The sequence below is a fragment of the Lasioglossum baleicum genome, chromosome 6 (genome assembly GCF_051020765.1).
Source record: "Lasioglossum baleicum chromosome 6, iyLasBale1, whole genome shotgun sequence".
Lineage (NCBI taxonomy): Eukaryota > Metazoa > Arthropoda > Insecta > Hymenoptera > Halictidae > Lasioglossum > Lasioglossum baleicum.
In genome coordinates, this window is record NC_134934.1 from 3,923,475 (window position 1) to 3,937,328 (window position 13,854).

The 13,854-nt window shown below is 47.6% G+C and overlaps 1 protein-coding gene across 15 annotated transcripts in view; it reads right to left on the reverse strand.

The window, feature by feature from the left end:
• Positions 1 to 13,854, reverse strand: part of LOC143209402 (uncharacterized protein CG43867) — a 143,658-nt gene that overhangs the window by 48,326 nt on the left and 81,478 nt on the right. For 9 of the 15 annotated variants that reach the window (XM_076424992.1, XM_076424991.1, XM_076424985.1 and 6 more), the window contains exon 3: positions 11,512 to 11,547. The exons of 4 other annotated variants lie outside the window; for them this stretch is intronic. In XM_076424992.1, coding sequence (XP_076281107.1) covers positions 11,512 to 11,547 — 36 coding nt within the window. Of the gene's footprint in view, positions 1 to 1,919; positions 10,979 to 11,511; positions 11,548 to 13,854 lie in introns of those variants that run through there. 2 more of the 15 variants (XM_076424995.1, XM_076424996.1) reach the window with 2 other exon arrangements.

Consider the following 13,854-nt stretch of genomic DNA (forward strand, 5'->3'; position numbering starts at 1 on the left):
TGCTCAATTTGTGGCGATGAGATTGGTAATCGTCAATTAGCAGTAACAAGAGGAGTAATTATACAGGAGGAGTTACTTGGAAAACATGATTACAAAAAGTTGAGAGGCATGGTTCAGAAACGGTGTGATGCATCGCTGACCTTGTACTAAGTCAGAAACATCTGCTTCCTGAGTGGTAAAATATTGCTAGATGGACCTGTACCAGACACATTCGGCCTGTAGCAGCTATTAGGACGGACGTGATTAATCACTCGTAACTAGCTCCATTTTGGTCTCTTCCACACCGAAAGTTTGTGGATGTAGTGTAAACATAGATGAAGTCACTTGTGGAGAAGTTACCTGTAGATGCAGCCACTGTTCGACTTCGGAGATAGTCAACAGCAGAAGGGTTGGAGGTCCGCAAAGATTCGCGTGGAAAAGGAACAGGTAGTAGACGGTGCTAGTAGGCCCGCGTTCGAATCAATAATTCGCAAAGGGTGCTTGCTCGTTCCACCGGCCCCATTATTTGTCCACACCCACTCGACCCAGAGCAGAGGAACATCTGTTTGCTCCCCTCAATCGACGAGTATCGTTTTCAGCGGCTCTTTCGAGGAGTACCGAGGGCGCCGCGATGTTCTTTTCGGCCGAGGCGAGGGTGAGATTATGGTCGCGACCAAGAAAGCACCGGAGAGCGAGAGTCCTCGATAGTCGAAGCGAGCAGGGAACTTTCTGCTGAATTGACCATTAACGCGTTATTAGAAGCTTGCAGGACAGGGAGAGAGAGAGAGAAAAAGAGGGGGAGAGGTCGACGCATATATGCGTCGGGGAGGGGCTTTACAGCCCGGTAAAGCGACTACACGAGAGGGATCGAACACAGTCTCTCTCTCTCTCTCTCTCTCTCTCTCTCTCTCTCTCTCTCTTCCTATGGATCTTTGTCGTGCGTGCGCGCGGGATGCTCGCTAAGTGGTCCATTCAACGCTGCCTGACGGAATACATTACAGGAAGTGGCAGTTAAAAAACCTTCTCCCCCTGCACGCCGTCTTCGGGGCCTCTTCTTTCATCGAGCGTAACGTAATTCTTCCCTTAACTCGACCCGTTATTATATCCTGCGATATGGAGCGACGTGGCACGCGTTCGCCCTCGCGACGACTTCAAAACCGACAGAGCGTCCTCGTGCATTCCACAGAATCACAGCAATTTGTCCAATGAAGTGGAATTCGTCATGATAAAACGTATGGTAGGAAATACGCTCTCTGAAACCCCTCGCATTCTACAGATCCTAAACGAATTTGGCACACCGAATACGTACTAAAGTTTCATTCATTAATCGGACTTCTTTCACTATTTCCAGCAATTCTGTAGTGTTCATTAATTTTTGTGCTCAAGGTCAAGCAGAGGCCATACCGAGGTTTCGCGTTCACCGGCGATTAGGATCGTTAATGCGGAACCGCGGCAGCAGCAAATATTGTCTTAGGTACCCGTGGACCCAGATGCTCGACTCAAATCTCACACCGTAGTTTTCGCTGAGCCACTCTCGACTACGGTTTAATCTTGTCCGTTGATCGTGTGTTCGGTTCGACGTCGCCCGGTAAAAGGGATTACAAAACGTGTATGTATATCGAGAGAAAGAGAGAGAGGGGGCATATCCCCTGAAATTAACGGATCCCGAAATCCAGAACCGCACGGGCCCGACCGTTAATCGGGCAAAATACGGAACGACGCTCTGTGTTCCTCTGTAATTGGTGAAATTATACTGGCGAAAGGGGTACTCGTTCAATTTACAGTTACGATCGTGTAAAGCTGCGGTGGAAACGCGCTAATTCGCTGTCAGCCGAACGACACGGTTTACAATGATAGTACACACAGAGATAGAAGCGGTTTCTACGGAATTGTAATAAATGGGCAGCGGGTGTTGTATCGCGATGAAAAATTGTTGTTACCTTGCGGAGCATCTCCTCGAGCGACTCCATGTCCAGAGCGGGGTTGTTGTTCTCGGTGTGTACGGGCTGAACCATTTGTCACTGTTTTCCCGTAGTCAAGTGGACGTTTCCTGATCTGGGGATCGTCGTCACGGTCCTCTCGCTGAGAATTCACCTCTCGAACATCCTATCTGGACGACCAGATCGGCGAAATCGATCCAGAGACACGCACTACTTCAACGAATCATAGTTCCCCTCCCAAATTAGCGATTCGGGATCGAGCTTTGATCACACTGTGTCGATTGAGCGTGGTCGATGCAGCTTTGATGCGCTCACTGCATCTTCGATCCTTCAAAATGAAAAGATCGATGCAGAGTAACGTTTAATGAAACTGTTTTAATTGTTAAGCTTGCTGTGTTATCTTGGCCTTCGACGATTCATTCGCATCCTCATGTTTTTCACATTATTACGACTGCGCGATCATTTTCAGCCTGGCCATGTCCTCACTTTTTAAAGATACTATAAAAGCTCACATTTTCCTAGAAGCTCCTAAAAATAAGCTCTCGCGGTTACAGTCAGGGTTGTATCTATCAATTTTCCAACTAATTTTTCCACCGTTCCCAGAAGCTCCAAAGGGACATCGCGAGGCGGGGGCTCATCTTTCCACGGCGTCTTCCGCTTTGAAAAACGGCTCGCGATCGAAGACAAAGCGAGCGGGGTCAGCAGGATATATCTCCAGTTTGAGTCGGCTCCTATTTTAACCGTCGTATAAATTACGGGTCGGCGAGTCTCGTCGTCTTTTTGGCGGAGGATTCGAAGTTTTCGTCGCTGCTTCACGAGGGTAGAGAAAGACGCGTGGAAGAAGAAGAAGAAGAAGCAGAGGTGCGGTGACACAAAACGATCATTAAAAAAGCCGGAGGGTGAGCGACGACCACGAGACGACGAGACTTCGAGGATGACGGAGAAGAAGCGAGAGGAGAAGGGAAACGCGAGGAGATGCGAGCAGCATCGTCGTCGAGGGTGTTCAAGCGACTATTTTCGGCCGTAGGATATTTTTAAGCGGCGAACGACCGATTTCCAGGAGAAAGAAGCTTTTCCTGCCCCCGAGGAACGGGGACGAAGTCTGGTCCCGAGAAGACGAAGAGGAGCAACAGACTCGAAGCGTCACCGACCGATCGAGAGGGAAAACGCTCGAGAAACCGCGCTCCTGTCCTCTTCCACTCGCTTCCACTCGCTTCGTGCCGCTCTCTTCAAGTTCTTTGCTCCCCGGGGCGAGCTCGTTCCCGACTAATTGAGCCTGCCCACTGAAAAACGCGCCACGGAATTTTCTTACGCTGCCTAGCTTGTCCGCCCCTGTTTTTCCTTCTTCCTGCCTCGCCCGGTTATTTAGCTGTCCCGTGATTCCGTCCGCGTTAATGTGTTTTTCTTTGATCGTCACTCGTGCACCGACGAATTCGTTAACGCCGCGCCGCTGCTAATGGATCAGGCTCGCGATTTCGTACACGCGACCTCCAATATCGCATTCTCTAGACCCTGCATTCTACCTGAATAATGTAGCACGTCATTCATTTACGTTCGCTTTTTGCTCGAGGCAATGCCTAGAACGATTTCCTCGGACTCTTTTCTTTCTCTTCTTCTCGTAGCAGCCGGGGTGATCTGTTTTGATTCAACGCGACCTCTTCGAATAATAAACATATTAAGCTGATGTCTCTCATTTCTTATCATCGAACGAGATTCAAAGCTACTCTTCCTCATAATTACGACTCTTAGTTACAATATTGCATTATACATATTACGACGTTTCATGAATGATTACGTCTACTTGGCTAACGCGGGGCGCGTCGGAGGTTTTCGCAAGCGTATCGGGCAATCTCGTGAGACGAGGAATCGACTTTATCTGGTCGTGCGTCGACCACGGCGGTTACGAGACGGTTATGCCTCCGTCGCGGACAGTTATACGAGTTCCCCGGGCAGTTTCGGAATGTCTACGAGAATGAATATCGCGGGGCAAAAGCGGCCACGGTTACGGAACGCTGTCACGATCCTCCGAAGCACCGCTAAAAAACCGAGTATTCCCTCGTAAAACTGATTCGATGAAAAAGCTTGCACGCTTCTGCCCAGACCCGCGCGGCGTGCGGCGTCTTATTAATTTTCTCGAGTGGTCGCTTCGATTCCCGTCCGCCAGCCAGGCTGTTTCGTTAATTACCACACGGGAAACCGCGACGACGAGCCCGCACTTTTTCTCGGTTAATTTCCCACGAGGCCCTGCCGTCGAAAACCGATCGATTCGATTTCACGGGCTCGAACGGGCCTCGTCGGGCTAACGATTTTAATAAACAAGCTCGACCTTTTTTTCGCCAGATGGAATAATGGGACTTGCAGATTAGTTTCCGAATATAGTTATACGAGGGAATTAGTCTGGCAGTGCAGATGGGTAACGAGTCTGCGTTGAAGATCCGAGAATGATGGTGTTGCGGCGAGGACCTTTCGGCCGCTGTTCAGCGGAGAAATGTTTTGTGGGAAAAGTAAGTTGAGGGATGCGAAAGTAGAGACTTCAGGCTTTAAAACGAGCCTAGTTAAATGATCCTGCTAATTTTTTTCCCGAAATTATAATAGTTTGAATGCAGTTGGGCAACAATTTAATCGACGATTGACGACTACATTTCTACCTCAATCGTTAATCGCAATTAACAATTAATCTCCTAGTTTAGTCGTTAATTGCGGTTAACGATTATTAATCGTCAATCGCATAATTGTTTAATGATTAACTGCTGAAATTTCGAAATTTCTTTTTTTAATCGTACACATTAATCAATCAATCATGATTAAAATTTTAATCGATTAATGCCTAACTCTGGTTGCATGCGACCAACTGTAATCAATTGAATATTATCAAGGAGAGACCAGTATATTCATTTTCTGGCCTGTTCCCAACTATGAACAAATTTTTTAATAGTAAAATAAATTAGATAGGTGGAAGTAGTGGCTACGCCTTTTAAAATAAGCCTTGCTAAATTATCCTGCCAATTGTTTCACCTAACCAGCGTATTTCAATGAGGCAGTGTCAAGGATCTAAAGACCAATGACGTGCAAGAAACGCAAAATTCAGGAACGCCGATGGACCGGAAGCGCGCGAGATTAAAACAATGACTGCATAGAATGCTGCGGATGCATGGAAACGATCCTCGGCGTATTTTCGGTCCATTAATCGAAGAGAACCTTGATGCAGGTCGCGATCCATGTCGATTACGATGACACACACGATTCCCCGTCGTTGTAATAAACGGATATCCGTTGAAAGGCGATGTAGAAATAGATAAAGAGAGAAAGAGAGTGATAGGAGTCTATCCATACGGATAGACGATAGGTGATTTCGCTAAACGGACGTTTCTTTTTGTCAATTGAACGTTGCCGGTTCGTAGCTTCGGTAAACCGTGTGCACTCTCCACTCTCTCCATCGACTGGTGTTCGTTTGAGCTCTCGACACGAGCCTAGACGAGGCAGAACGAGGCAGGGCGACGCGAGGAGGAAAGGGAGACGGCCGTCGCTCGCGTTTTATCTCGATCCTGTGATCAAAGCTTAATTGAAAAAGGGCCGGGGGTGGCCGCTGCCGCCGAATGGAAACTGATACCGGGGGCCGAATACGATCGACAATGCGGCCTTTTTGCCTCTTGCCTGGCCGTCGCGCGTCGCACAGGTCGTCCAGCGTAGGTCGTCCAGCATAGGTCGGCCGCACGGGCTCGGTTAAATCCAGAGATTGAAAGCCACCGAGAACAGGAAATGGAGAACGAACAAACGAACGAACGAACGGACCTACGAATGGTTACGCAACTCGGACAACGAGGTAGCTAATTTTCAGGGGCAACCGTGTCACGTTAGCCGACGATTAACCGTCGTTAATGTCGTTCGTGCTGTCGTTTGTCTTAATTCTTCGCGTGGGACGCGCCAGCTTCTGCCTCCGCGAATTTGATAGATAGCTGTCTTGCCTGAAAACTCTTCTGAGAAACAAGCATCTGTATATATGTATACACACTAGTACTCAATTTCAATACTCAAATTTTCGCCGACATTCAGTGACACCGCTCACAGTCGTTCACAGTTTCGATTTTTGGGAAATTAACACCGTGTGCCACGTCTACCAGACATGGAAGAGAGAATTGTTTGTTCAGATATGATCACGATCAAATGAAACTTGACAGTGCACCTAGTCTCAGTATCACTTCTTTGCAATAATGATTCGGATCGCGTGTTTCGCGGACCAATGCGACAAAAGACAATCGTTTAGGTATAGTAGGTAAAAGGCAACGGAAACAGAGGGCAGAGACACGCTCATCGAGCGCTCACCTGGGTCGGGTCCTCGAAAGAATCGTCGGCTCAGCACACGCTCGAGTGAGCAGCCTGCTAATTGGCTGTGAACTCGAGAGAGAGAGAGAGAAGGAGAGAGCTCCCGGACCGATTAATTACCGACTGCGAAAAGATCCCTTGATTTTTCTCGCTCGGCCGTGAGCCGTTTACCTGCTAATTAGTATCGTCGCAGGCTACTAATTATCTCAGCGGCGCCGAGGCCGGCCGACGATTTGTCCGCGACGCGCGCGCGACACGCCGACGCAATTACCAGACCGGCTAATTCGAATCGCACCTTTCGCTCGGTCCGATCCCGGGACGCACGATTTCTGTCTTCGTCGGACGTTTTTATCGCGATGGCCACGCGGTTCAGACACGTCGCACAGTGGTGTAAGTTGCACCGAAAAGTTGGCCAAAATACGATTTTTCAAATGGAAAATTTTGCTTGTACAACGATGGACAACAATGTAACAGTTTTATTTTTATACGTGTACTCGCGTAGCGTTGTTACGCATTGAAAGTAAAAACTTTTGTAGTACTCATTTTTCTCTTCGCCCGTTTCCGAAATATCGCTTGGCTATTAGGATCGTTTATACGTGATGAAGATGTTGTGCGAATTTTTTCTTCACAGACACCTTTTAGACAGATATACGTTGTATTATGTGTAGAAATTAATTCGCGGTGCCTTGGTATTAAATTATTGATAACTCTGATTTGAATGCAAATAATCGGCCGCCATTTTGTAACGTTTAAGTACCAACGCTTACAGTTATGAAACATTTGAGAACTAGTCGAAACAAAGACTATTACTAAGCAAGATGGCGGCGTCTGACAAGACTCACATACAGCACTGTATACTGTCTGCATTTCAATTAAAGAAAAATGCTTCCGAAGCCGCCGAAATGATTTGTTCTGCTTTGGGTGAATGTGCAATAACACATAAAACCTGTAAAAAGTGGAATCAAAGATTTCGAAGCGACGACTTTGATCTTTCTGATCGAGAACGTCAAGAAAGAAGCCAAGAAAATTTGAAGACGAAGCAGCTGCTCTCTGAAAATTCCGCACAAACGCAACATGAGCTAACAGTGCGACTTGGGATGTCACAAATACCAATTTCCCATCGACTGAATAAGTTAGAATGTATAAAAAAGCACAAGTTCAGTTCTGAGAACACAGAACAACGATGCGAAAACAACAATTGTTCTTTGGGATGGGAAATCCTCCCACATGCGGCTTACTCTCCTGACCTGGCTCCATCGGATTTTCATTTATTCCGATCACTCCAGCATCATTCAGCAGATACAAATTTCCAAACATTGGAAGAGGTGCAAAAAAGTATTCACGTATTTTAAGCATTTTTTCCGTCAAGGAATTCGATAGCTGGCTGAAAGATGGACCACAGTCATCGAAAATAATGGAGACTATTTTGAAAAATAACAGATGTATGATTACATTATAAATAAATACTAAATTTCTTTCAAAAAGGCACCGAATTAATTTCTACACCTAATAGTTTTCAGCAATTTTCGTGATGTACTAGAATGAACGGATCCACGAGTTTTGTCCAGGTTTTTGCGATTCTGGCCCACCGCGCGCCGTATGTGGGTGAGCTAGGTGAACGGAATTTGCGGATGCGCCGCTTACGTCAGTAGTATAAATAGTGAGACCTTCCACGCGCTATCTAACTTCGAGCATAATTTCCCTGATAAATTCGAGCGAGCGAGCGCGTGCGGCCAGTCGAAAACGAGTAGTATATTCGAATTTCGCCGTGATAAAATTTTGGAAAAAATCAAACTGGAAAATGCGATTCTTGTTCTGTGTTGCAGCTAGTAAACAAATAAATCCATTAAATCCGCAGTCCTGTAATAGTACACGTTTGATTCGTTTGAAATATTTGATCGAGCGGAGGTATAGCGATCTTGCCAGCGAACAGGACTGGCAAGCGGCGCTAAACAATTCTGCAAAATTGCAGCCGGATGGTCGAATAAATTACAGCGAAAAGCACTCGAGCTCGTCGCGTCGGCTCGCCACGAGGGTGGTCTGTTTCCCGCTCGAATCAGAGCGCATCGCATCGATTCATTCGCTCGTTATTACCGTATACCTTCGAGCTCGCGCCTCCAGCAACCGTGTTCCTATTATCGTAACTTCATTAACAGCGTGTTACCGAAACTCCGTAATTATGCGCGAGAAGCCCGTCGCGGGACAGCTATTTCTAATTAAAAAGGGCCGCTCCTCGTCGATCACACTGACGAAAAAGTGGAATGCCAGAGAGTGTGTGAGAGAGAGAGAGGGAGAGAGAAATATATCGTGCTCTCCCGCCGTGCTAACAACCAGGGAATCAGTGCGACGATCGATCTCTTTGGTTCCTCGCGCGACTCGTTTTCTCTCTCCCCGAAGCCGATTAAACTCGCGAGAACGGATAAAGCGAACGAAGCTGCGGCGGCACTCCAGACCGCCCTCTTTTGTATCCACAATATGGAGTAGTTTGTTCGATACGAGCCGACACGCCGATTGCCAAGATTCGAGCTCCCTTTGATTTGCTAATCGCCGACCTTGTGCCACTTTCCTTCGCAAACTTTTTCTCCGGCTACGTTCGTTACCGGCGGACAGCTCGCAATCGATGGAAACGGGACACGCGCGCTCGTTAAGTCGGCCAATTTCGACGACTGTAGATAATTGCACTGATTCCGAGGCGAGACCTACCCACTGATCGAGATGCACATCTCCGATCGAGAGAAGAGAACTGGCGAGAATACGATTTTCTACTTGGGGACATCGGTTCCGTGAAATTTAGCACCAACGACGCCGTGCTAATGGAAGGAAACGTTTGTTGGCGCAAACACGTGTATTGTGACACCTGGGTGACCAATGTTGTCTTGCGTTCTCTCGTGACACGGATTGCGGCTGCCGGAATGCAGTTTCAAAGGAAAAGCGGAAATGTAGGGGAAACTTCGACGGTGAAAACTTTGTGTCAGAATCGAACGTGACTGCGCGAAATGAACATACTGTCTGCCGAATCGACACTGCAAAAGTTCTACGAAATGAAAGTAGGTTGATAAAGGAAACCGAAAGTTAGAGCAGCAAAAATTTCACAGTCTTCTTTAATCGCTTTCGATCCTGCGACCAGTAATATAAATAACGAAGAATAGCGTCATTTACACGTGATTGACGTAACAATTGATGTATTGAATAGATAGAAGCGAATGTGGTGAATTTATGCAATTCTGTGCGTTTTTGAAAGTTGCACGACCAAAAAGACCATACTACGGAGGCGTATTAAAATAAGAGGTGTAGAGATAAAGAAGTAGGCGTCACATAATCGTTACACTCAAATGCTACTTGGAAAAGTGTGTCATCAGATGTGGGAGCCACTATATACACTGCTGCACGATTGGAGCAGTACTTAAAGTATGAAGCATGGAAACACAACATCGTTTCGCAAATATTAAAACCGAGGTCGCGTCGAAAAGTATTATACAGTCTTCAAAGAAAGCTAACGTGTATTGGTCTGCGCTGATGACAATGATGCTTACTCAGGAAAGTCTAATGACCGAGGAAAATGCGATTGTAATCAAGTCGTTGCACAATCATGAAACACAATCAGCCCATTAATATCCACTGTCGTAAAGACACTGTCATAAAAATACCAATTCTAATTTCGAAAGATTTACCAAATGGGAATTCTGACACGTCAATGGGTTAAACGAATGAATCAAGACGACCTCGAGAACAGTGCAAGGTTAACAGATCCCTCTAGCCGTTCCGAAACAATATTTACAATTTCGCACAAAATCGAAGGGAATGTAATAAGGTCTAATAAGAGAAAATATCTTGTATGTCAATAAGTTAAATAAACTACAATTCGATTGAACGAAGGAAACCTCGAGAGCACAGCAAGCTTAACAATTCCACGATAAGACGACAATCACCTCGAGATCCCCACAGAACTGATCACTGAAACCACCTAAACCCTTCCCACCGATATCAACCAGGATGTACACTCCGAATCAATAGTGAACAGCATCAATTCACAACTTCACGAATGATATGTACACAGCATAACAGATGAGTCCAGAAGAGAGGAGGTTTTCACCGAGTTTCCGGGTGGTCCACGTGGTTCATGTTGGTCTGGTCGTCTGTGTGCGCGACGTTCTACGGACACTCTAATCTCTTCTTGAGCACTGATCACTTGGATAAGGGTGTTCGTCGGTGGACTAGTGGGGCTTGTGCGTTCTAATTGGCCGTGGCACGGGTCGCGATCGCGGATCACAGTGCGCGAGGGTCTGTGCGCTCGCAAGGACGAGCGGAAACGTCCATCGCGCGCGTCACGGAAGTGTCACGGTGCCGGGGAACGCGACGGTATAGAGGTAGAAGGAGGAATAGGAGGAGGAGGAGGAGGAGGATGAAGAGGAGGAAGTGGTGGGGATGGTCGATCGCGTGCCTCGCGAAACCCGATGATCGATCGAACGAGAGAACGAACTATAGCGAAGGAGCGAAGGACAGCAGGCCGCGTGCAGCTCCGGTCGCGGTTCACGGGCCACTGAGAGGGAAGTTGTGTTCTAGCCTCGGAGTTGTGTCGAGCCACCGGGAGACAGAGGGAACTGAGAGAGAAAGAGGGAGAGAGAGTGAGAGAGGCGTCTCTCGGAGAGAGGGGCGAAGCGTGCCGTACGTCACATGCGCGCTGTAACCCCAAACAAAAATGCCCGACCGTTCCTCTCGCGCTCACGCAGACTCCTTCTCTCAATTCCTCTCACTTCCTCTCTCTCTCCCTCACTCTCTTTATCTTTCTTTGTCTCGCTGCCTGCACCGTCAACAACAATAACAACAGCACGCGCGTCGCACGGGGATGCGGCGGATCACTGCAGAATACGGAATCGGGAGGTCTGCCAAACTGCACCGCAACCTCTCCTGCCCTCACGGCAAGGTCTCTCCCTCCCTCTCTCTTTCTCCTTTCCCTCCCTTCCTTCCTTCCTTCCTTTCTTTCTTTCTCTCCCTCCACTGTTCGCTGACAGCCGCTCGTAATCACCTTTTTCGCACAACTGCGGCAACTCCTGCCTTGCACGAGCCTTCTCGCTCTCGTTCCGACGCGACAGCCTAACCCAACCACCCAACTGTTACGTAAGGAATATCGGGGATGATTGGGCGAACCTGACGTCGGACTGTACGAGGTGCATCGCTCCTTGATGCACTGACGTCGCTTCTGCGGAGCAAGGTTTTCGGGGACGGGGTAATTACGGTGTCTCGTGTGACGTGGGCTCTAAATACTTACGATTGTTAGCGATTCACTGATTCCTCCGGAACTCACCTGGGACAGAAAAGAAATTGTTGCGGTTAGCTATTGACGATTTTTTTCGCTCGTCCATGCAAAAGTTAAGCTGATGTTCTTAAATATTTTTAATCACTGCTTTAGAGATTGCACGCACCCGTTATTGTCGTAAACACAGAAAGTCTACTTACGCGTGTCTACGATTTTCCTTCGTAGGAGTATAATATTTTCGATTTCATAACGTTGCGCAAGCTTAGTTTCATTCAAGTTGTTCGTAACGTGAGACGAACTACATGATTACGGTCAATCTGATTTCGTAAGGTGTCGATTCACTCAAGGTGACTCTTAACATCCACTGTTTTGCGAGTGTATTTTCTTTGATTCCGTACGACGCGCAGTGGAGTCGTGTATTCATGATTACCTGCCAGTAAATTATAATTAAGAATATGCTGAATGAAACAAGACATTGCACAGGGCTCTTATTGACCCAGCTAACATCCCCAATATCAACGACCATAAAGTTCCGCCGAACGGCTTCGGTATTCCGCTTCAGTAACGAAAGAATAAACAAAGAGTTCTAAAGCAGCGTGCAGCCGGGTGCTTTTGGATATCGAAGAGGCCATAAGCAGCGTTGGGAACGACCGCGAACATTCTTGTCGGGGCAAAGAATACCGAGGAGCGATTTCGTGGCGTTCCAAGCACCGGAAGCTCAGCTCGCAGCGGCTATAAAAGAAGGACGGAACGGAACGGAACGGAACGGAATAGAGAGTTCGGTAGTGGAGAGGCTAGAGGTCCGTTCTCCCTTGAAAACACTCGAGGGCTGGAAGGTTCGCTTGCGCGCGTCAAACGGCATTTCCTCGGGGCGGGGCACATCGCGTAACGTTATTGTCCTGACGCGTGTTACCGCAAGAAAGCGATAGCGCGGGTGCGGGATGAAGTGGCGGGCAGAGCACTTGCTTCGTAAAAGCCGTAGGAGGCCGCGTTTGATATTCGGTGTGTAGACGGGACGGAAACGTGGCCAGGTTGCGAGCAACCGGCTCGAGAGGCTTGGGGGAGCAGCCAGAGGCTCGCGGGTATCCGCGTGTCACGCCGGGGCTCTCGGTTTCCGAGTGTCACTTTACGGCTGACAGTAACGGCCGCGAACTGATAGCACGTAGAAACCGGGTGCGCGCGATACCGACGATTCGACGCGCAACGCTCTCGTCACGGATAGCCGGTGAACCACCCACTTCCGGTTAGGCGATCTTGTAATACTGAAATCCTTTTCGATTTTCTTCGCCGGCGATCTTCCGGTTCGATGTTCCAAAAAATTCGATGCACTCGCTCGATTCGAAGCGTTACCCGAGGTTGCATCAATGAGGATGTCTGCGAGGATGATAGCGACGATGCGGAGGTGCAAGTTGATATTACATTGAATTTTCTTCACGGGCGATCTTTGGACTCGATGTTCCAAAAAATTGTATGCACTTGTTCGGTTGGAAGAACTGAGCTCGTGACTGTGAAAAGGGAGGAGTCCTGAAAAGATGCAAGCTGAAATCCTCTTCGATTTTTCCCACAGTCGATCTTCTAGCTCGGCGTTCTAAAAAATTGATATTCTGAATCGATCGGAACTGTCGAGTGAGTTTACGATAGTCGTGAACGAACCATTGCACTCTGGGACGTTGTCCTAGCTCTGCAGAAGGTCGAGAGCCACGAGGCCACGCCCACTCGATGCGACAACGCCTACTGGAGACAGACCACGCCTACTTTACGCAGAGAATATAAAAGATAGGTCAGCATTACTGATTTTGTTGTTAAATATGAATAAGTTACGAGATCTCCGGATAGCCTAAGACATTCATAATCAGACATTAGTTTCAGTTGCTCTTCTGGCTCCAACAGGAATCGAGAGCCACCAAGTTCATTGTGAAATAGAGAAATATAGAAAATGAGGAACTGCAAGACAAGTATAGATTGCCCTGCAGGAAAGTTTCTGGCTGCACAGAGAGCGCGAGGAGCGAAGTCACGCCCATTCGGAGCACCTCGTACGAACAAAGAGCAAGATGAATATCCTTCTATTGTTAGTTTTCTAAGTCTTCCTTCAACACTGTATGAAAGATCGTTCTGGGTGTCACTCTAGAGTGCTCACAGAGGAAAAATGGTGTAGTTACCGGTAGCTAGTAGCCACTGTATCTCTCGACAGATCGTTTAGAAAAAGATAATGAGACGCGTGCTGTAGGTTTTGGCACGGTCCAGACTGTCCGGCTTAATTCCGTTCTTCGCTGGATGAAATACGTGCGAATCTCTTAATCGCGGAAAGGTTTAACGAGCTCCGTAGACGTCGTAAATTCTCCCTTATTTCCAAAT